This window comes from Callospermophilus lateralis, chromosome 1 (assembly GCF_048772815.1).
Source record: "Callospermophilus lateralis isolate mCalLat2 chromosome 1, mCalLat2.hap1, whole genome shotgun sequence".
In the NCBI taxonomy this organism is placed as follows: domain Eukaryota; kingdom Metazoa; phylum Chordata; class Mammalia; order Rodentia; family Sciuridae; genus Callospermophilus; species Callospermophilus lateralis.
Genome location: NC_135305.1, coordinates 149,181,955 through 149,206,734, shown reverse-complemented (window position 1 = coordinate 149,206,734; position 24,780 = coordinate 149,181,955). Strand labels below are relative to the sequence as shown.

The 24,780-nt window shown below is 38.4% G+C and overlaps 1 protein-coding gene across 8 annotated transcripts in view; it reads left to right on the top strand.

Moving 5' to 3' along the window:
• Hectd4 (HECT domain E3 ubiquitin protein ligase 4) overlaps positions 1-24,780 on the top strand; it is a 172,052-nt gene that overhangs the window by 48,932 nt on the left and 98,340 nt on the right. For all 8 annotated transcript variants that reach the window (XM_077108969.1, XM_077108967.1, XM_077108968.1 and 5 more), the window contains exons 4-8: positions 494-624; positions 3,848-3,956; positions 4,612-4,750; positions 7,521-7,691; positions 18,973-19,165. In XM_077108969.1, the coding sequence (XP_076965084.1) occupies positions 494-624; positions 3,848-3,956; positions 4,612-4,750; positions 7,521-7,691; positions 18,973-19,165 (743 nt within the window). The remainder of the gene's footprint in view (positions 1-493; positions 625-3,847; positions 3,957-4,611; positions 4,751-7,520; positions 7,692-18,972; positions 19,166-24,780) is intronic.

Here is a 24,780-nt window from a genome sequence, read left to right as displayed (position 1 = left end):
TTTCTTTGAAAGTATTCTTAAGTACATTATTTTCATTCTTTTTAAATTTTATGTCTTCATAAAAATGCAGTAGCTTTTAATAAATTCTTTATAAATTTGAGATGATAATGTACTAAAGCATGAAGAAGAAAGTAAAAATCATTCATAATCTCATCACCCAAAGATGACTCACTGCTCCTAAAGTTTCAGTATGTGTGCTTCCTGGCTTGTGCCCTCCATTTCTCTCTGTGCCCTCTATTACTGTCTCTTTTTTTCTCACACAAGTATATGTTTAAAATACATATATTTTACACACAGATGTAATTTTGTTATAACATTTCCATAAGCATTGCTTTGTATTTTTTCATTTAAAAATATATTAGAATGTCTTTTTAGATGTGTATTTATGTAAAACTGTTTTAGTTTCTGCTCTTGGAGGGTGTAGATAGACTGTTATTTTCTTGCTGAAATGGATGGTCTCAGTTTCTTTGTGATTCTCCTTCTCCTCTTATAGACTGTTGCTTTTGGAAGGGGGGCCTGGATCCCCCTCCTGTTTACTTGGGGGCAAACACATAGTCTCATGGGGGTATGAAGACATGCTGCCTGCGCCCGATAGCAACACTGGCTCCAGTTCTGAGAATAAAGGTAATGCAAGATTTTTTTGATCCTGTGATTAATATTAAGATGTAAGAAGAATGGTTTTGGATTATTGTTGCAAGTACTTTAGATACAGTTCTGTGTGTTCCTTTATGTTCCTTATAATTAAGAGCTGAAGATTCTTGTACAGTGTGTTTGTTGTTTGCTTTATCATTAAAATTATAAAAACTGATATTCAATGAGGTAAGAAAGTGGGTAGGTTTTACCACAGCAAGGAAGAGTGATCCTCCAAACACTCCTGCCAAGGCAGCATGAATTACTTAAATTGGTCTCAGGATATTTGACTTTGGACATGGAAGCCTTAAGTTGAAATTTTTGGTCTTGTTGCATGATATGTATTTCTTTTATTAACTTATTGTGTCTTCAAGAACCCTCCTGTCCTAAAAGCAAAATGAGAAGGTTCATGGGTGCGTGAATTGTTAAGTAACCCCTTTAAATGAAGTAGGCTGCTTTAAACTGTTTTTATACGGTTCCACAGGATTACATTATCTCAGCAAAAATGGCAGAAGCTCTCTTAAGTGACCTCCACTTGACTAATGTGCCAGATGAATTAGGCCTCTCTTGTCACTTTATATGGAATTTTTTAAAAAAATGATTACCCACTTTAACTGGTTTGTTATTGTTGAGGAACTAGTAGGTACAGGTCCCAGTTGTCCAGAGTTGTCCAGACCTGAACCATGGTCCTCCATACCCAAGCCCATGGGCCCCTGTGTGCACTGCTACTCCCACTGGTAGAACTGCCTGCTTGCCAACAGTCAACCTTGCTCCCAAACTGGTTTGTTGTTGTAATTGGTACTTGTTATTATATCATTAATTATTATAATGATATTATTAGTATTATATCATTATTAAATATTATGTATCTGATAAAATAGGAATTAAAAAAAAAAACCCTTCCATTTAAAAGGTGACTGTTTAGAAAGACTAGACCAAATGAGCCTTGAAAAAATTGATGCCATTAGCTGTAAAGTTGAGAGCCCCTTCTGTCCCCCAAAGTCCCCTTTGTTTCCAACACTCCATGGGGCAGCCTACCTGGGCAGCCCTGAGAGCATGGAACCCCATCTAACCACACCCACAGGCCACCTTTCAGTTCTCAGCCCAGTGCCGTGTGCCTTTTCACAGTCCACTGTGTCTTCTAGAGAGTGCTGAAAGGAAAAGGTAAAGCTTCTGAATGATTAATGACCTTCCCAGAGTTAGTGAGACAGGCAAAAATCCTGCAGCACTTCTGCAGTTCTCAGACAGTATGGGTGCTGGCTTCCATCTGCATTCAGAATGGAAACCCTGTCTTTATTCTCTCCCTTTACTGGCATCTCCCTAGAAGTAGTTTCTCACCAATGATGATGGAGTAAGCTTATCTGTTTGCTTTTTACTTCCATGTACCTTTGGTTTTGATAAGAATTGTTTTTCTTAAAATAATTTTTAGAATAATGTTTTTTTTTTCTTCACTGTGTTGCTATGTTATGGCCTTAAATTCCTGAGCTCAAGTGATCTTCTTGCCTCATCTTCTCAAATTAGAATAAGTCGATTTAACCTTTAATATTAAAAAATTCAATATTGACAGAAGTTGAAAGGATGCTATAATAACCTTGTATACTCATCACAATCTCAAAGTGTCAGTTCCCAGACAGTCTCATTCAGTCTGTCTCCTTCAGTTCTACCCCTCATCAGACCCACACTCAAAAGGGGCTGGGCTCTAATCTAATGATGCCTGAATAAATGAAATTTATTAATGTTAGGTTAAAATGTTTAAGGTATGGAATTAAAAAAAAAATGATTACCCACTTTAATTGGTTTGTTATTGTTGAGGAACTAGTAGGTACAGGTCCCAGAGTAGTAGACTGAATTTTTAAGATAATAGCAGATTCAATACTGATTTGAATGGTGTGACATTTGAATTTCTTCTAGCTAATACAACTTGTTTCAGGAAGACAAACTCCCCTGAAACATAGTGAATGGAATGATTATGAACATAAACACGGAAATCTTTATCTATAAGCCCAATTTTAAGGCAAATTCTTGGGAATATAATTTAGGAAACCATTTACTGTCACATAGAGAAACTATTTTAGTTGGGGAAGATAAGCTAAGAGAAAACATAATTATCATTTTTGAAAGGAGAGAGATTATTGGGCTGGGGTTGTGACTCTTTAGTAGAACATTTGCTTAGCACATGTGAGGCATTGGGTTCAATCCTCAGCATCACAAAAAAATAAAGTAAAGGTACTGTGTCCATCTACAAGTTAAAAAAAAAGAGAGATTTTATATATATGTATGATATATACATACATATAAATGCTGGTAACTTTATTTTTATAGTTGCTGACGGACAGCATACATTTATTATATTTGTTCATTTTTATGTAGTGCTGAGGATCGAACCCAGTGCCTCACACATGCTAGGCAACTGCTCTGCCACTGATCTATACCCCTAGCCCCCAGAGATTATATTTTTATGCTGTTATTTGTCTCCACAACTAAAATTAGTTGCTGAGACTGGTCTTGAACTTGTAATCCTCTTGCCTCAACCTCCTGAGTTGCTAGAATTATAGGCATGTACCACCCAGAACTGAAATTAGGGTGTCCGAGTAGAAAATCCACAGAAGCAGATTTTAGTTCTGCTTACACCATTAGTAAATCAACATAATTTAATTTGTCATTTATGGAACCCTGGCTTGGTAGCAGTGAGCAATGTAGGTGTGTTTTCTGATTTAACCATCGCAGTAACCTTGGAAGTATTATTATCCTTATCTAAAAGAAGAAGAAACCGAAGTTCAAAGACATCTAAGATCATTTAATGAATGCTCAAGGCTCTTAAGAGTTCATGCCTTTCTTACTATGAATTCATTTGTAAAATTATATTCTTAGTCATTTCAGATTAGAATTAGGAATGTTTAAGCTTGGCTCAGTACTTTTGCTTTTCCAAAGAAAAAACATTTGGCAGGCTGAACCAGGTCCTTCTAATAACTATGAGCCCTCTTTCCTGATGTCTTTCCCTTATCTTCCTTGTTCCCACATGTTTTTAGATATTTGATTTTAGGGATTCAAGCCATCTACCTTGAAAGTTACAGGGTAGCACTTTTTTTGTTTTCTCTTTAAGCAGGAGATTATCTTTCACTCAACTTCCTAATGACTTTTTCATTAGAAAAAGCATGTTTATAATTTCATTAGAAAAAACATCTAATTTACTTGTAAAAAAAAAAAACGATTTCAGATGCTGACTTGGGACGCTGTCTCACTGCAGACGGTCTTTACCTGTACACTACTAACTCAGTTGGAAGAGGAGTAAGCAAATTGGGGTCTGGATTACATGGTACTCTAAGGTCAGTTGCATGGAACTTGCTCAATGATTTGGCTGGAACATTTTCCTCTTTTATAAATCTCTGAAGAAGGGCAGGGGGTGTGTCCTGGTTACCCATACACTACTACTAAGTAACAAGTAGAACTTATTTAGATGGTCCTATCTTATTGCCACCTCCCAGTATGTTGTTCTAAAATGCAGTGTACTGTTGACTCTGTGGAGTTTGGTACCCCTAAGGTCATTGTTTCCAGCCAGAAATTCCTCTGTGATCAGGATTTCTATAAGAATATTTCTATAAGAATATATTTCTACATGTTGATAAGTGACATTTTTCTAGTTAAGTCTTTTTGTACTTGAATTTAACATTAGATTAGCAGTGATTTTTCAGTTGGGATATAAGATCTATGAATTCCTGTCAAAAGAAATTGCAGTTTGAAAGCCCCAAGTATATTCAGTGAAGCCTTTTCCCCAACTTTCTCTCCTCTCTATCTCATTGTGGAAAGTTGATATTTGCCATAGTTTGTCAGTTCCAGAGTTAATGTAACGTTCACTCGTTGGCTCTCTTACTTAGTCATTTTTTTAAATTAGGCCAAAAAATGTTCTATGTGCCTAGTGTAGTTCCTTGTAAGGCTCTAGGCACAGCTCGATGGTCCACCATGTCTCTTTCTCTTCCACAGAGGGTTTGTGTACTGCCGGAATGAGGAGCTGGAGCCAGGGTGGGTGGCTTTTGGCAGTGGCAGTCTTCTCCACCGGCCTGTGTCTTTCGATAATAAACCTCACTCCCTGTTCCAGGTCATTGATCAGAACACCCTTCAGGTAAACAGAAAACCATGGCTCTTGGCTTTTGTATTTTGGAGACAGTAAGAGAAGTTCCTGATGTCATTAGAAGTAGCCTCTTGGGGCTGGGGATGTGGCTCAAGCGGTAGCACGCTCGCTGGAATGCGTGCGGCCCGGGTTCGATCCTCAGCACCACATACAAAACAAAGATGTTGTGCCCGCCGATAACTAAAAAATAAATATTAAAAAATTCTCTACCTCTCTCTCTCTCTTTAAAAAAAAAAAAAAAGAAGTAGCCTCTTTTTAATTGTTATAGTTTGGGCATTTTTGTTTTTTCTTTAATGTCTTTGAACTTTCCCACATGATCTGAATGAATGTGCTCTTTATCTTTCAAAGTCCAACAATAAACTTTTCTTTTTGTGTGTGTGTTCTGAGGATCAAACTCAGGACCTTGCTTATACTAAGCACTTGTGCTACCACTGAACTATGCCCCTTGCCTCAAACATTAAACTTTTTTTTTTTCTTTTGTGGTGCTTGGGATTGAACCCAGGTCCTTGTGCATGTGAGGCAAGCACTCTACCAACTGAGCTATATTCCCAGCTCTCAAACAATAAACTTTTTAACTGTATTTCTTTTCAATACTGGGGATTAAACCCAGAGTTAGTCTATCACTGAGCCACACCTCCAACCCTTTCTGTTATGTTTTCTTTATTTATCTTTTTGGTACTGGGGATCTAACCCTGAGGTGCTTTTCCGCTGCTTACATCCCCAGCCATTTTTATCTTTTATTTTGAGACAGGATCTTGATAAGTTGCTGAGGCTGGCCTTGAACTTGAGTTGCTGGGATTATAGGCGTGCATCACCATGCCCAGCTCACATCACTTTTAGTTTGTCACTCAAGTATGTCTTTCCTAGAGAACAGGGATTGAATCTTGTTTACCATTACCATCTCCAGAGCATAGTAGGTGTTCAATAATTATTGGATAAATAAAATGAACTAATGAATAAATGGATGTCCAGTTGACGTTATTGTTTGTCACTAATGCAAACATATAAGAACATCTCATGTTTATTTGAAACAGAAATGATAAGCCCAGGAGTTAAGCAGATGTTAAATCTCAGAACATATTTTACATTTGAAGCATACAGTTTCCCCTGTGTTTTTGCAAAAACTTTTTGACACTGTCCAAGAAAGCAACACTGTTGTCATGAACTAGATATGTGTACTGGGAGTAATCAGGGAGCACCATAGGCCACTTAGTAGCTGTCAACTTTCTAGACTTCCTGGCACGAAAAGTTCAAAGTGTAGTTACAGCAACTAAATAAGTTTTTGTGCTTCAGGTAGAGAGAACAAATTTGGATAAAAGTTCATGGATTGAGGGGTCAGAATTGCCTTGGGAAAACTAGTGACCCTCCCAAAGCAATGGAGTAACTAAAAATTGTTCTTACTTTCTTATGAAGGCATTAACTTTTTCTAATGAGTTTTATTTTGACGTTTTCAGCTCTTCTATTCCTGAATTAAAAAAAAAAAAAGATCTAATCAGCAATTTTCTTCGTTTTCATGTGCCCTCATTTTAAGTGCTAATCTCTGGCATCAAAATAGTGTGTAACTATGTGTTTAATGTAGAATGATGCTGAAACTGAAGAAAGCTTTATATTGAAAACACTTGTTTTCACAGTACACAGGGACGGACATGGTCAATTTCTTTGAGGCTCTATGTGCTAAGTTAGGCTCCATCATGGGCTGTCTTTTTTTTTTCTTTTTTTCTCCATATTGGGAATTGAACTCAGGGGCACTTAACTATTGAGCCACATCCCCAGCCCTATTTTGTATTTTATTTATTTAGAGACAGGGTCTCATTGAGTTACTTAGTGCCTTGCTTTTGCTGAGGCTTTTGCTGAGACTGACTTTGAACTCAAGATCTCCTTCCTCAGCCTCCCTAGTTGCTAGGATTATAGGCATGCACCACTGTGCCTGGCATGGACTGTCATTTTTATTTTTAAACTTCATTTTTCCTTTTCCCTTCTCCCTCTTCTGTTTTCCTTTTGACTTTCTCCTGCTGTCTCTTTTTTCCTTTCTCCCAAATTTACTAATTCACTTTAATTAGGCTCTGAATTAGGTGCTTAGGATATAAGATGAGCAAGACATTATTCCTATCTTTTAAATACAATTATGGTCTTAAATATCTTTACTAAGAAATTTCAGAAAGTATTATTTGTCTAAAATTTATTTTTTAGTAAGTGTTAGATAAAACATATGCATAGCAGATTCAGTGTTTTTTAAAAATATGTTTTAGTTGCAGACGGACACAATACCTCTATTTTATTTACTTATTTTTATATGGTGCTGAGGATCAAACCCAGTGCCTCACATATGTTAGGCACTCTACCACTGAACATATTCCAGCCTGTGTTTTAGTAATTATTTTTCCTACTAAAAAGTAATTTGAATTAGTATCAATAATCTTTTCATCTGTTACATGGTTGTTCATGTTTATTTTATTGCTCATTTTATGAACTTTTTAATTTTTGCCATGTATTTTTTATACATTATTTTATTTTGCCCAGGAAGTCTATTGAATTATCATTTGTGTTGGGCTGGGGATGTGGCTCAAGCGGTAGCGCGCTCGCCTGGCATGCGTGCGGCCCAGGTTCGATCCTCAGCACCACATACAAACAAAGATGTTGTGTCTGCCGAAAACTAAAAAATAAATATTAAAATTCTAAAAAAAAAAAAAAAAAGAATTATCATTTGTGACTTAGTAAGTAGCATTAACAATGGACTGAATTTCTTCCCTTTGGTGCCCAGGTGTGCCAGACAGTGGCCATGCCAGCCAATCACCTCCCTGTTGGCAGTACTATGAGCACCGTGCATCTCTCTTCAGATGGTACCTACTTCTATTGGATCTGGTCTCCTGCTAGTCTGAATGAGAAAACACCAAAGGGACATTCTGTCTTCATGGACATTTTTGAACTTGTGGTAAGTTTAGCTTTCTTATTTTGTGTTTTTACAGAAACCCCCTTCTATTTTCTTTGTATATTAATGTACAGACGACCTGGTATCCTAGCATAGGTACAGTGTGTTCAATGTTTCCTTAAAATTAATTTTCCTTTCATGTGTCTTTGAAGGTGTTTTATGTTTGAGGTTAGATGCATAAAAGGCCAAGCTTTCTAAAAGTTTAATCTGGCAGTGACATTCCTGGATGTGCTGACAGTGGGGTGTTTATGGAGAAACCCCATGGGTGGTGGAGTATGGGACTAAACTCAGTAGCAAGCCTGGTTCTGTAGAGAGAAACTGGGAGTGTTCAAGAGTAGAGACAATTGTGAGAAGGTGATTCAAGCAGTGTTGTACTCAGGTGATGGGAAGACAGTAGTGGGCAAGGTAGGCAGAGTTCTTACTCAAATTAACTGAATTCTGTCTCTGGAATTGGGTGGTTTGGGTGATGGTGGTGGAGAAATTTAAAAATTAATGATAAACAGTAAGCAAATAAGTGAACAAAATAATTTTAGTCAGTGAAAAAAAAAGTAGTAGTTAACCTGATAAAGAATGGGGGGTGGGGGTGGGGTGGCAAATGAAGAACATCCAGGAAGACAGGACCATAAGTACAAAGTCCCTGTGGCAGGAACAAGCATGTTTTCAGAAATCAAGGCAGGCCAGGGTAGCTGGAATACAGAGAAGCTTGAATGAGAAGAACTCGGGCACCCAGGTCTGGATCTGCACTGTTCAATGCAGAAGCCACCAGCTGTACATGGCTATCTAAATTTCAATTAATCAAAATTAAGTAGAATGAAAATTTAGCTTGCTCAGTTACATTAGCTACATTTCAAGCTCTCACTGTGGCTAGTGGCTGCTGTGTTGAACAGGAAAGACAGAGAACATTCCCATCATTGAAGAAAGTTTTATTGTATGAGCTTGTGTAGATAGTATTTGTAGGCATTTACCAAAGAGAAAATTAGCCCTAAACTCGGTCTGTGATAAAACTTATTTCATGATGTGATTTAGAACCCCCTTCTGGAAAGAGATTAGTATTCCTGAAGGGGGGGGGGGAATGTGATAGCAGTTGTCTAGTAAACCTTGAAGGTTCCAAGCCTGTTCTGTTCCCACCAGTTGTCCATCAGTCAGGAGTCCAGTAGCCCTTAACAATACATTCTCTTTCTTTGTTTTCTAGTCTCACAGTTTTCTTTCTCCCTCTCCCTCTCTCTCTGCCTTCCTCCCCGCCTCCTTCTTCCTCCCCTCTCCTCCTCCCAAGCATATTATAAACTGGTATCCTAAGGAAGCCATGACCCACAGTGTTCTCTGAAATAACCCCATCAGAGTGCTCTCTGAGTAGGTCTGTTAGTGATTGTACTGTAGAAATATACCTTCAAAAGTGTAAGAAAACTTTTCCTTGTTTATTTCTTCCTAAACAGGCTCATCAGCTATTTCAAGAGTTTAGATCTTTATTTGAGGAATAATGGGAACATTGAAACCCCTTCCTCCCTGATATGCTTTTGTCAAATTAAAAGAGGAAATTGTATCAGAGAAACCCAAATGCAAGGTTTCAAACATCAGCCTCTCACATACTGAAAGGAGCTTCCTTTGCTCCACCTCCCTCAGCCCCCAGCATGTGTCACAGTTGTCACTTTTATGGGTTTTTAATTCTTCTCCTGGTTACCTAATGTCACTAAGTGAAATGCTTGTGTTGCTGTTTTTTTATTTATGAATTCCAGATTTTGTCGATTTTTTTTCTGTGATGATGATTTGGCTAAATTTCCCCTTTCTTTTATTATTCCCAGAGTGCTTATTTCATGCATTTTAGTTCTTCCTTAGGCTATCCTTGTGATTTATAGTTAAACCTTTCCTTCATGTTCATTAGCTCTAGGCACACTCTCTTGTCCCCACTTTAGAAGATGTAGAGCATGATGACCCTTGCCACACTTTGGTGTGGGGAATTTCAAGACTAGAAGAATATATGTTCAGAGGTGCCAGGAGGAAGATAGATGGTTTATGCCCACTCCTCCTTAGAGTGTCACAGGAGTTAGAGGCATCAGATGAGGCACAGAGCTGTTGGGAGACCAAGATTCTAGACTGAAAGTTGACACAGGTCCTGTCCGCCCACTTCTTGACACACACATTTGCGCTCAGATGCTTGCTGCCCAGGCAGAAGACTAGACATTTATTTTCTGAAGAAACTAAATGACCCTGGGGGAAAAAAGATCTCTATGTACAGACATTGGAATTGCAAAGAGTTGCTTCTATGGCCAGTCACCCACTGGTGATGTGTTTTACCATGTAAGCTTCAACCATGTCCATAGAATTTCTGACTAGTGCTGAACTGTTAAGAAAAAAGAGTAGAAAAAACCCAAACCCAAAACTTTGAAGAGGTAGTGTGTGGAAGGGAGAGCAGTAGATAAAAAACATCAGTAATTATTGGAGCTGGGGAGGGCACATAGGGAACGCATGTTGCTACCATTCTCTTTTTGTGTACATTTAGATCTTTCCTTATTGAAAATTAAAAAACAGAGCAAGTAACTAAGGATCATGAGACGAATGAGGAAAGCCTCCAATATGAAAACTTTAAAAGAAGTAGAAGGGATGGAGAAAAGCTTCATCAACACTGACTACTTTGTGAGATATGAGAAGATATTGTACTCATAAAACAGAAGAGAGCTGGGCACGGTAGTGTATATTTGTAATCCCAGCTGCTCAGGAGACTGAGACAGAGGGATGGCAGGTTCTAGGTCAGCCGCAGCAACTTTACAAGGCCCTGCTTAAAATAAAAATGTTAAAGTAGAAAAGGGCTGGGGATATAGCTCAGTGGTAGAGCACTAATGGCTTCAATCTCTAGTACTGCAAAAAAATAAAAATAATAAAAAATATAGAATGTCATTTAAAAAAACTATCAGAAAATGATGAGGGAGAGCCCCTAGAAATTGAAACTACGATTATCCAAAATTAAAAATTCATGAGTTAGCGTTATCCTCCCAGAAGATAGGATACATAAAGAACAATAAATATGAGAGAAAAAATAAAAGACATAATGGAGTGATCCATCCATTGTCTTCTTAATAGGAATTCCAAAGAGAACAAAGAAAATAAAAAAGATTCCATGATCAAGAAATAATAAAAGAGAAATTTCAGACTAAATGATGCTGCTGTCTTGGCTAAAAAGGAATAGGATCTGGCACAGGAATAGAAAATGTCCACATCACGGAACATCCTCTGAAATGTTAGATTACCAAGGATAAAGAGAGGATTCTAAAGCTTCCAGAAATTAAAAAAAATCACATACAAATTATGAATTAGAAAAGCACCAAGCTATTCAATAGCATTTATTCCTGGTTGCAAAAATGGAGAAGCATTTTCAAAACTCTGAGGGAAATTTATTTTCAACCCAGAAGTCAGTATTCAACCAAAGTATTAATCAATTGTGAAGACAACATAAAGATATTTTTAGACATGTAGTTATATAATCAAAAGCTCATACCTGCCCTAGAGGAAATGGAACAACTAAAATAGGCCCTGCCCGCAGTGTGAAATAAGAAGTTAGGGAGGAAGGAGCTTGCTGTAGGTTAAAAGAAGCACCTTTGAATCATTTTTCGAGTCTGAATCAAACAAACCAACTGTAAAAACTTAACACTGTAAAAAACAACTAAAAAGAACTTTTGGAGACCATTTGAAATTTGAATATAAAAGTATTAGTAATATTAGATGAAACCAGAGGATTAGTCTTAATTTATTTTTTAAGGAAATTAGTTTATTTTTAAATAATTTAAGTAAATTAACATTGTGGTTACATTTTAAAAGTGTATATTTTTAGAGATGTTTCTTGAAGTATTTGGAAGTAGAACCACATGGTGTCTGGAATACATTTTAAAATATTTGAGCAAAAAGAGGGTAGGCAAAACAGGTATGGCAATATCTGTAATAGTTAATTTGGATGATGACATATGGACATGTATCATCCTTTTTTCTCTTTTTTCATATGTTTGAGATATTTCATTGTTAATTTTTTTTTTATGGGCATGGTAGATTTGCACACCTGCAATCTCAGCAACTTTGGAGGTTAGTGCAGGAGGATCTCAAGATCCAGGCTAGCCTGGGCAACTTAGCAAGACTCTGTCTCAAAATTTAAAAAATAAAATAATTAAAATAATTTTAAGTCATCAATGGCCACTAATTTAGCAGCTTTCCTAAAATGCCACCTTGGGAGCTGAACATAGGTATCTAGCATACTGCCTCTGATACTTTCTCAGAATGGAATGCTGTGTAGTCATTAAAAAGTATGAGGCATAGAGTGAAACAGATTAATTTTTAAGTTATATTGTGTAGTACAATAAGCTAGGTTCAGAACCTGCTATGGGAGAAGAAAGGTAGGGGGTGGGTTTGGTTTTCTTTTCTTTTCTTCTCAACTGTGCTCCTGAGTTTACACCTTTTCTTTCTCAGTGGATCAGCATTCCCCAGGCATATACTGATGCACAGAAACAGCTCTCTCCACCATACCCACCCTTTACATACAGCAAAACTCTGGAATGGATTTATTGTTACTGTTTTATCTTATCTACTTGCATTCTTTCTTGAACCTCTGCAGTCAGTCTCGTATCCTCATCACATCACTGAACAGTTCTTACCAGGTTCCAGTGACTTCCACATTGCTAACTTCAGTGGTCAACTCAGCCTTCTTTTTACTTGGTCTTTTAGCAGTATTTAATAGGGTCAATCTCTCCTTCCCAATCCTGTTTTCACCTGGCTTGTGGCCACCATAGCAATCTAATTCATTGATTATTCTTTCTGAGCCTCGCCTGCCCCACTCTTAACAATCATGAGCACCAGGACTTGTACCCAGGACACCTTTCATCTGCTTTTTTGCTCTTCCTCTTCAGTTGATTTCATCTTATTTTGTCTCCGGAAGCACCTCCACTTGCTGAGGATGCTCAAAATTGCTTCTTAGCCAAAACCTGTCCCTGAAAAACTATGTGCACATTAATGTGGGTGTTTGTATGTGCACAAAATAGTAGAATTTATAGTTGAAGGTCTGATAGTCCCCTGAAGCTAAATATCCACCAATTAAACTCCTGATTTTAATCCCAGACCTGCTCCTCTTCCTTTCCCTTTTCAGTTAACAGCAGAGGTACCCTTCCAGTGCTGGCCACTATCATTTGATATTGCTCTTTTTTTTTTTAAATGGACACAATAGGGGCTGGGGATGTGGCTCAAGCGGTAATGCGCTCGCCTGGCATGCGTGCGGCCCGGGTTCGATCCTCAGCACCACATACAAACAAAGATGTTGTGTCCGCCGATAACTAAAAAATAAATATTAAAAATTCTCTCTCTCTCTCTCTCTCTCTCTCTCTCTCTCTCTCTCTCCCTCCCTCCCTCCCTCCCTCCCTCCCTCTCTCACTCTCTCTTTAAAAAAAAAAAAAAAAAAGGACACAATATCTTTTTTGTTTATTTTTTTATGTGGTGCTGGAAATCGAACCCATGATCTCACATGTGAGAGGCAATCTCTCTACCACTGAGTAATACCCGAGCCTGGTATTACTCTTTTTTTTTTTTTTGAGAATTTTTAATATTTATTTTTTAGTTTTTGGCAGACACAACATCTTTGTTTGTATGTGGTGCTGAGGATTGAACCCGGGCCGCACGCATGCCAGGCGAGCGCGCTACCGCTTGAGCCACATCCCCAGCCCCCTGGTATTACTCTTGATTTGCCAAAAAAAAAAAAAAAAATACTGTGGGAGATTAGAGAGGGGAGAGTAAAATTCATTGTGGTGAGGTTTTTTGGCGGGGGCATTGAGGATTGAACTCAGGGGCACTTGACCATTGAGCCTCATCCCCAGCCCTATTTTGTATTTTATTTAGAGACAAGATCTCACTGAGTTGCTCAGGCCTCGCTTTTGCTGAGCCTGGCTTTGAACTCACGATCCTCCTGTCTCAGCCTCCTGAGTCTCTGGGATTACAGGTGTGTGCCACTGTGCCCAGCTGTGGCAAGGTTTTAATGGAGGTAGAGGACTTGATCTAATGAGCACAGGAGCAGGTGTAGAGAAGGAATTTGTCCCCTGAGGAGAAAATCTGAATAGGTTGGTGGTGAGAGCCCATGTTAGAAATTTGGTTAGCTGGTCTGTACCTCAGGTTGGGGCATCTGTGATTGGTAGTTTGTTAGTTTTATTTGGTTTTGCAGAGAATTACCTCTTTCCCACAGTGACAAACTCACAGTAGCTTGATTGTTTTCTTCTCTCTTGGAAACTTGTAACTGCAGTTGACTTCCAAAGGTGACAAGCAGGACAGATGCTGCTGCTTTGAGCTGGTATAGGGAAGTTGTGACCATCTTTCTTGTTTCCTCATTGGATATTCAAATCCCCTCCACAACCTTCTCATAGTTTTTTCCCCCTCTGGCATCTTTAGTTTGTGGAGGGCTTGTGATCCTAGCCCACTGTATACAAATTAACCTTACTCCCATGAGTCCTGAGCATGTCCTTCAGTAGCCACCTCTGAATCTGTTCATTCATACCTCTTCAACATTATGGATGAATGGTATGAATGAGGAGGGCCTTCTGCATGCCAGGTAGTGTCATGGGAGCTGGGAACATAGTGTTCTGAAGCTTATATTCCAGTAGAGGAAATAGGCATCCACTTTCAAGCAGTGATAAGTATCATGAGGAAGATGGAGTAGAGTGAGGTAACAGAAAAATGATTTTTTTGGGAGGTGGGCTATTTTAGGTAATGGGCAGGGGAGCCTGTCTTAAGGAGGTGATATCTGACCTAAGACTTGAATAGAAATCAAGGAATGAGGCTTGTGAGACCAGGCAGAGGAGCATTATAGACAGAAGAAATGCTTGTGCAGCCACCCTGAGGCAGGGATGTGCTTGGCCTGTTGAGGGTGGGACAGCAGGAAGAGCTTTGTGGCTCAAGTAGAGGGAAGAGAGAGTGAGTGGAGCAATGGATGATACAGTGGGAGGAGCAGCCAGGCCCTTTGCTTATAGGACCTGAAAGTTATTTGGATTTTATTCCAAGGAAATGAGAAGCTCTTGGACAAGAGTTTTGAGCAGAAAAAAAAGTATTTTGTTTTAAAGGTTTATTGTAGCTGTTGGGTCAAGAATAGTCAAAAGCCACATATAAAGACTCTTAGAAGCAAAATGACCATAGAAGAGACCAAAAAGATGAACCAAATGTATATAATGTGTATATTGTTCTAATTGTTTTATTTGGATCTAATTTATGGACTCAAAATTACATGTTAAGAAGTATTGTTAACTTTGTTAGGTGTGATTACATTGTAGTCATTTAAGAAAATATATTTTATAGGAATACATATTGAACATGTAAGGGTGAAATAACATGATGTTTGGGATATATGAAGAAAATATGGTATTTTTCAACTCATATCCAGATGATGTATAAATGGATTTTTAAAAAATTATTGTAATTATTTTTGTATTGTGAAAAATTTCATAATGAAACATTTTCTAAAAGAACACAGCATAAATAGGGGGCAAGAATGGGATCAGTAGGAGGCTACTGCAGGGGACCAGGTAGAGAGCACATTGTTAGGGTGAAGTCATGTTGGGGGACATAAAGGGAAGAGATTCAGAATGTATTCTTTATATATATATATATGTATATATATATATATATATATATACACACACACACACACACACACACACACATACATACATACATACACACCTTTATTTTATTTGTTATTTCTATGTGGTGCTGAGAATTGAACCCAGTGCCTCACATATGCTAGGCAAGCGCTCCACCACTGAGCCACAACCCCAGCCCAGGATGTCTTCTTTTTAAAAGTTGGTGACGCATCCTTTTATTGATCCCAATAATAACATGTGGTATCCAAAGCTAACTTTGGTTTCTTTAAATGCTGGAACTTAAAACATTTACTGCCTATCCCTAAATAGAATAATGGGGCTTTTTGCTTTTTTTTTTTTTTTTTTTTTTTTTTGTGACACTGGGATTTAAACCCAGAGTGCTCTACCACTGAGCCATATCTCCAGCCCTTTTTATTTTTGAGACAGAATTTCACTAAGTTGCTGAGAGTGTTTATGGACTTGGGATCCTCCTTCCTTAATCTCCCAAGTAGCTGAGATTATAGCTGAGAGCCACCATTGCAGGCTTATTTTCTTACTTATGATCTCGATCTCTCTCTCCCTCCCTCCCTCCCCCTCCCTCTCTCTCTCCTTGAGATTTCCAAGAGAGACCATATGTTAACTTTGTAATTAGGGGGAAAAAAACCATATTTTTGGACACCTGAACAAGCTAATGTGATAGTGGATGGGAAAGGGGAGCTACTCTAATTTGGGTTACTGATGAGGACTTTCCAAGGAAGGACACTTGAACCCAGACCTAAACTATGAGAAGCAGCCACTGATACACAGGGTAGCCAGCCATTCCAGTTTGCTTGGGATTGAGGGATCTGTGGGGCATGGACCCTTCAGTGCTCAAACTAGGATAGTCTTGGCCAACTGAAGTGGCAGGTAGTGCACAGCAAGTAACAGGGCCTAGAGTCAGGGGGCAGAGGACAGGGCCATGTAGTGAGAAAGGTTGATTGAGGCAGCTGAAGAGGGAGCCAGATTGAAGCAGGAGACTGGTTGCGGGGCTGGTCCAGTCATCCAGCTCGAGATGATAGTGTCTTGGACCCATGTGGTTGCCAGCAGGGCAGCCTCCTGTCACTCCCAGCACTGTGCTGCTCCTCACCCCACTCAACTCTCTCCCTCCTTCCTAAACCAGTGCTTGTTATCCTCTGAGGAGCTGTTCTGCTAAAGTAGAGGTTCCCAGCAATTGGCCATGTGTGCCAATCCTCCTTGCTTCTCAAAGGTGCTTTATCAGTTTTTTTCTTAATTTTTTGAGTTGTTGTATTTTTTATACCATTTTTATATGTTTATTATTTGTTTATATGAGGAACTAACCCAGTGCCTCACACGTACTAGGCAAGTGCTCTGCCACTGAGCTACAGCCTCAACCCTCAGTCTTTCTTTTCAATATTCTCAAAGTACTCAAACACAATAATGCATTTTTTTTTAAAGTTATCCATTGATTTTCTCATAGGGCCAGATGGGTAATGTTTTTGAATGCCAAGCTTAAAGTGATTGATTTTTATCTTGGCTGTCTTTGCAGGGTTATATTTAGAGTTGTGCAACATAAATAGACTTAAGACCACTAAATGTTGATCCAGCAGGAGGGCAGGGGTAAAGCAATGCAGCAAGAAGTAGGTATGTTACATTTTAGGTGACAAGGGGTTATTCAAGTAGGAATGTCAATGAGGGGTGTTGGGGGAAATTTAAAAGGTGGGGCTAGATCTTTGTGGCAAGGATGGATCTGTAGATAAAATGCCAGAGTTGCCACAGAAAGGTAGGTTGAGTTAGAGAGAGCCTCGATTCGATTATTCAGTGTTTTTTTGAAGGTTTCCTAAGTACTGGGAACCTTATGGAGACCAGGCAGAGGCAGGATCTCTGCTTTCAGGCAGCAAGCATGCAGTCAGGGCAGGAGAAGGGCTATCAGTGAACAAGCCAATGAGCAAAATGATTCCATAGACTGGTAAGAGCTGTGCCGAAATAAAGCGATGTGATGTGATCTGGCTTGGGGGATGGAGGAGGTTCTCTTTCAGACTGGCAATAAAGGAAGGCCTTTTTGAGTAGGTGACATTCTACCTGAGTCCTGAATGATAGGAAAGAGCCAGCCACAGAAAGGTCTAGGGATAGTGTCCAGATGAGGGTCTGAGGACTAGAGGCTAGGGCTGACCCTGGACAAGCACCACTTCAGCAAGCTGAGATGTGGAAGCAGCAGCAAGAGAGGAGGGCCGGCGCATCCTGGGTTGGCTCCACAAGGTAGCACAGTGAGTGCCTTACTGTAGCTGAGTGCTCATGGGTGAAGAAACAAACCAGGATCTTGTTCCACCACCAGGACTAGGGACAGAGAATCCCAAGAGGGCTGGCCACGCTCAGTCTGCAAGGAAGTCCAGAAGAAGGTGGATGGTTCTGGTTTTAAGTTTCTGGTGGGCTATCAAAATGTCTGCTCCTTCGAGGGTGCTGAGCTCAGACAAATAGGAAGCAGAGGGTAAGGAAACAGGCAGCTTTTTCCCACTCTCTAAGAAGTCCTCGTGAACGCTTCGTCTCTGTATGTATCGCTGCCTTGGGCGCCTCCAACTTCTCTGCTACCAACTTTCCCTTGCATTCCTGCTTCACTTTCTGTTGGTTTCTGAAGACTTCCATTTCCTCCTGTCTCCTCAGCCCACCACCGCAGGCCAGTCTTGCCTACCTTCAGAGGTGGGGCCTGTTTCTCCCCAGATCCAGGAGTCTCAGTCTAGAGCGGGCAGTGGATATATTTGAGATATCTGACAGGGAATGGAAGTGGTATTTTAAGGGAATACCAAGGTCTTGTGTAAGGTCTCAGAGACCTGTGAATATTTAAAAAGAAAGAGAAGAAAGTTTGTAGAGAAGGGGACACTGATGAGGAAGAGGAGGAGGGGAGTGCAGGAGTGGAAGGTCAGCCTCGAAGAATGAGTGAGCTGCATCTGAAGATTCTTGGGTTGGAAGAGAAATGAGAAGGAAGAGATATTGGAAGTGGTCAGGGTCTTTTTATCAAGAAGGAAAGCCAGGGAAGAAGAAAAAGTGAGAGCCAGGTGGTCTGCTGGAAGTCAAGCTCCAGATTGGTGAAGGAATTTTGGCATCATAATTCCAGAGATTTTCCTGGGGAATAATCAGTTGATGAATGAAAGAACTGCTGGGTTCAGTGGTGGTGAAGTGGGGTGTGTTCCCAGCAAAGTCTGCCTCCCTCCTGGTGGCTCTGCCAGCACCCAAGCAGCTGGTCCCATGGGAACCACTGCTGGTGGAGAATTTGGATGTTAGCCACCAACTGTATTTCAAGAAGGCATTAACCTCATAGCTCCTCTTAGCAGTAAATCAAAGGCTGATTTGTTTTCCTCTCATCTTACTTGTACCTGTCAGAGGCTCATGATTAGTGAGTGTTGCCTGTAGAATTGAGTCAAAGGAATTTTAATCAACAACTTTTCCTAGAATTTAAACTTGGCTCATTACATTTTGAATATAGGCCATGATGAAAAACGAGAGCACTCAGACTTAACATAGCCTTCCTTTTGTTGGCAGTAATTTCTGTGGAGGTCTTAAATTTTGAGGGGTAAGTGTACTCAGATGCAGATTTTGCATTGTTTTTAAGCAACGAGGTCACGATAATATCAAGTAATAATTTTTTAACTAAATGGAAACAGATATTATTTCAGGATCTTGTTTTCTTTAAATATCAGGTTGAAAATGGTGTATTTGTAGCCAACCCACTTCAGGAACGTACAATTCTAATGCGAAAAGAGGGTGAGTCTGCCAAAAGCATTAATGAGATGCTTCTGAGTAGACTTTCTCGGTATAGAGCTTCCCCATCAGCGACCCTCGCAGCCCTGACCGGCTCCACCATCTCCAACACGCTGAAAGAGGATCAAGCAGGTAGGTGGCCCTGCCATTTCAGGCCTGTTTCTTGGGATGGTTCCATTCAGCAACTTTTTATTGAGCACTTACTCTGTGCCATCTGAAGTGCTTTACTTTGCAGAGTTCATCTTATATGATCTTCTCCTCATTGTCCAGTTTCATTCCAGATTAACTCCTGTTGTGGGTTGTGGACATGAATTCATATGAATCTGTAATAACTCAAAACAGTCTAGCTTTACCTGTGAATATCTTACCATCATTACTGTTGGGATACATTAATTGATTTCATGATTAGTGTATGATTCATGAATGTGAAAGATGATGTTTAGCATTATGTTCACTAAATTCAATCTTGAGCAGGCAAGAGATATACTGTCTACAATGGAGATTTTGTTATTTAGAATTTATCATTTAATTTTTATCATTTAATATTTTAAGATAGATGATATATTTACAAAGTCTGAAGGTCAAAACAGTGTGGTAACCTAACACCTATTAACATGTTAATAAGAATGTGTTTTATTAAAAACATCTTGGTGAAAATGTTAAACCCACATGCCCAGAAGTCTTATTCCCACTGAGGTAATCTGTTCTGTGCTCTTCCCCTCTAGTTAACTATAGTTATCAAATTTTATTTGCATTTCCAGGGTTTCTTAATGCAAATGCAATTAAAGCCAAATTTATGTTTTCTTTTTTCACCTTTTTAAAAATAAAAGGTATCATTATAAACGCTGTCTATTCCTTGAAGGCAGGAATTCCTAATTAGGATAATGGGTTCATAAACATGCTCTTCCAGTTTTAAATAACGTTTCATGTATGTCCATCATAACTTTCATCTGATTTTCAACACCCCCCAAAAAGTTAAGAACAATTATTCTAAGAAAGTTCACAGCTTATATATCAACTGCCTTGGTTTATGACAAATCATGAAGTATGAAGTAAAAGATAAATTTAGAAAAAGATGCCATATATAGAAAAATGTATCTTAATATGAACTTATTGCAGTTTTATGCTTTAATCTTTTTAGCGTTTGAAACACTAGGAAATAAAAATATTTATGGTTCATTCATTAAAGACTATTAAATAAATCCTTATTAGTTTTTATTAGAATTTAAGGTTATTATTGTATTGCCTCAGGCCTTGCTTATACTAAACATAAGTGAGAAAGTATTAATAGTTATAACTTGAATGAGTGTGTAATTTGAGTTCAGGAAATACTTTCATAGGGCAGTTCTTTTTCACCTATGTAAATATTTTCATGACAGGATGAATGAAGTGTTTTATTTTCCTCCACATTTTTTATTGGTACATTATAGTTGTACTTTATGGTGGGATTTGTTGTTACATATCAGCACATGCACACAACATAACAATATAGTTTGGCCAATACCCTCCCTGGCACTTCCCCCTTCTTTCCCCTCTTTTCTTCTCCTCATCCCCTTCCTCTATGCTGTTGGTCTCCCTTTGCTTTTCATGTAATCATCCCCCACCTTTCTTTTCATTCTTCCTCTCTAGCTTCCACATATGAGAGAAAACACACTAACCTTGACCTTCTGAGTTTGGCTTATTTCATTTAACATAAGGTTCTCAAGTTCCACCCATTTTCCTGCAAATGCCAGAATATTTTTTTAAATGACTGTATAAAACTCTATTGTGTATATGAACCACATCTTCTTTCTCCATTTATTTATTGTTGGACACTTACGCTGGTTCCATAGTTTGGCTACTGTGAACTGTGCTGCTATATAAACATGGGTATGCATGTATCTCTGTATTTTGATGACTGTAATTCTTTAGTTAAATACTGAGGAGCAGTATAGCTGGGTCATCTGTGGTTTCATGCTTAGTCTTTTGAGAAACCTCCATACTGATATCTCACAGTGGTTGTATTAATTTACAATCCCACCAACAGTGTAAAAGTGTTCCTTTTTCTCTGTTCTCTCCAGCATTTATTATCATTTGTATTCTTTTTAAAATTGGTTCTTTTAATTATACATGATGGTAGAATACATTCTGATAAAATTATTTAAGCATGGAATATATCTTGTTCTGATTAGGATCCCATTCTTGTGGGTACACGATGGTAGGGTATTCACTTAGGTATTTTCATATATGTACATAGGAAAATTATGTTAGATTCATTCTACTGTCTTTCCTATTCCCATCCTCCCTCCCTTCCCTTCATTCCCCTTTGTCTAATCTACTGGACTTCTCCCCACTCCCTTTATTGTGGTTTAGTTTCCACCTATCAGTGAAAACATTTGACCTTTGGTTTTTGGGGATTGGCTTATTTCACTTAGCATGATAGTCTCCAGATCCATTTATAACATCTTGTTTGTATTCTTTTTTTTTAATATTTATTTTTTTGTAGTTGTAGTTGGACACAATACCTTTATTTTATTTATTTATTTTTATGTGGTGCTGAGGGTTGAACCCAGGGTCCCACACATGCTAGGCGAGTGCTGAGCCACAACCCCAGACCATATTGTTTATATTCTTGATGACTGCCATTCTGACTGGTGTGAGATGAAATCTCAGTATAGTTTAGATTTGCATTGTTCTAATTGCTAATGGTGTTGAACATTTTTTCATATATTTGTTGGCCATTTGTATTTCCTATTTTGAGAAGTGTCAGTTCAATTTATTTGCTCATTTAGTAATTGAGTTCTTTGTTTTTTGTTTGGTTTTTTTGGTGTTAAGTTTTTTGAGTTCTTTATATATTCTAGATATTAATCCTCTGTCAGGAGAATAGCTAGCAAAAATTTTCTCCCACTCTGTAGGTTCTCTCTTCACATTCCTAATTGTTTCCTTTGCTATGGAGTAGCTTTTTAATTTGATGCCAGCCTATTTATTAACTTGTGGCATTATTTCCTGAGCTTTAGGGTCCTATTGAGAAAGTCATTGAATAGGCTGAATTCTTGATCTTGGTTTGTCTGTTGGGAGAAAATTGAATCCTACCTAAACAATGGACATACTAAGGAATATCTGTTGGATAAGAAAATATGTGCAATATTAAGAAAAAAAAAAGACCTCAGAAGGCCAAAGTATATTTAGAGTTCTGTTAAAACTGGTATCTGTATTCAAAACATGTGATCTCATGTACTCTTATTTATAGTCTTTGTATTCATTTAATCTGATATTGCTACATTAAAAATTTACCAGCTTAAATGGACTTTTGAAATTTTTTTTTCTTTTTTTGGACTTTTGAAAATTAATTGAACATTCAGAGGATCTAGAAGTTTCATTCCATGACAAATTAACACCTATTACCAAGTTAATAAGAATGTTGATTAACAACTTTTAGTGAAAACAAAAAGAAAGAAAGAAAAAGAAAAAAGAAGACATCTTTGTGAAAATGTTAAGCCCACAAAGTTGCTAAATCTCCAGTCATTGCTGTTTTGGGGTTTCTTTCTTTCTTTTTTAATATTGTTATTATTGTTGATGGACCTTTATTTTATTTATTTATTTACATGTGGTGCTGAGGAGATAACCCAGTGCCTTACCCGTGCTAGGCAAGTGCTCTACCACTGAGCCACAACCCCAGCCCAGGGGTTTCTTATTTATGAAAATTTATGCTAGGAATTTATGTCCTGAATTAATAATATATTTGGAGATACAGTTTTTTTTTTAATGGTGCTTTTTAGAAGTACAAGTATTCAAATATCAGACAGATTAGGTTTCACTTTACTCATTTTTCTGATCTAAACTATCTGAAAATGATTTGACATCCATCTAAGCTATAAGTTCTGTTTTACAGCCTGATCGTTACCCAAGTCAAGTGCTCTGCTTCATTTTCTGTTGACATCATCCGTCTTTACTAGGCTAATATATGGACAATCCTTAATTCACTCCAGGGCTGGGGGTGCAGCTCAGTGATAGAGTGCTTGCCTAGCATGCACGAGACCCAGCGCCATAAGAAAAACAAAACAAAACATCTTTGGAAACTTCATGTAGGAGAGGGAAAGGGTAATACTAGGGAATGATATTGGCCAAATTATATTTTTATATCATGTACATGTTTGAATATGTAACAATAGTATGTATTATGTATAATTATAATGTGCCAGTAAGAAATACAGAAAAAAATTCACATCACATTTCAGCTGTGCCAATAAGGGAGATTGTAGTATGCTTTATACCTCTTGATTAGAAATAAGAATTATTTTATTAATGATTATTTATGCCACTGAACATGAATAAAGAAATATGTTTAATAGATTATCATAAATTATGTAGGTATTATTTTGTGATAGATGTTGTGAAAGCTTTTAGTAGGTTGAAACTTCTGGTTGATTACATATTTGAAATTATTTGTAATTAATATAATATCACAAATATATCAAGAATTTGTTCTATGTAAAATGAAAAGAAAAAGAATATTTAGTAGAGTATTAGTTTCCTCAGGAGAACACAAGTAGGATTCTTATTTTGAGATTTAATCCATGTGAGGATTCATTCTTTTGAAAGGATTTTTAGAATCATGAAGGAATTGAATATTGGGAACACCTTCAAGAAATGGTCATAACAGTTCTTAGATGGATGCCTAGACATCAAAACTTTTCCAACTGGAGCAAGATAGCTCTTCAAGCCTGTGCATATGAATTGTAGGCACATTTGCACCAAATTCATTGAAGAGCTGCTGAAAATTCTTATCAACACCTCTAACCAAAAGTTACACTACCAAACTAAAGTATGTTTTGGAAGTCGGCACTGAAGAGGCAAGAATCCAGATTTGGTTTCAGAGTCACAGAGCTAGGCACTGATTCCAGATAATGCCAGAATTTAAGGAGGCTTTGGAATCAAGTCAAGGCCCTGGGTGAGATCACCTATGGGAACAGATTCAGAGGTCAGACAGTGTTGTGCCACCTCAGTTACATACCCTCATCAAGGCCTTCACGGACAACCCCTACCCTGGGATTCATTCCAGAGAACAGCTTGCTAAGGAAATCAGCTTCCTGAGACCAGAGTCTAATTTGGTTTCAAAATAGACCTAGTGTGCATAGAAAAAGAGAACCTGATGAATCCTTCCAACAGCTTCAGGGACAAAGTCTCTGTCACAGATCAAGGTATAGAAGACACATAAAATGGCACCAACTTGAGCCCTTGTGATCCAGTCACTTCCCAAAAGCCCTACCTCTGAACACTACTACAGGACCCAGCCTTCAACACAGAGCATTTGGGGAAACTTTTAGATCCAAATTATAATGGTAACATTGTTGCTGGTAACCAATTTCCTTCACAAACTGAAAAGTACTTTGGCATTAGTGGAAGTAGGGCAGAATTAGTTCTGGTTCTACCTGATAGACACATTGGCAGTATGCTTCATCCTCTGCCCTCTCTCAGTTCCTGTTAACCATCTGTGTGGAGTTTAAAAGTGTTTAAGAGAAAACAGAAGCAAGGCTGATCCCCAAGAGCAAGGCAGGAAGCTTGTATTCTGAAATACGTATGTAGAACAGTGTCTTATTCAGGCCAGAAACAGAACTTAACTCTGAACTCAGTTTGGCCAGATGTCCTGCCACCTGCATCAGTGACCTACTGAGAGTCAGCAGTCATCACCAAGGTGCCAGGAGATGCACTTGGAAATTACTACCGAGGAAGAATTGGATCCTTCTGGCTTATTCAACAGAAAAGTC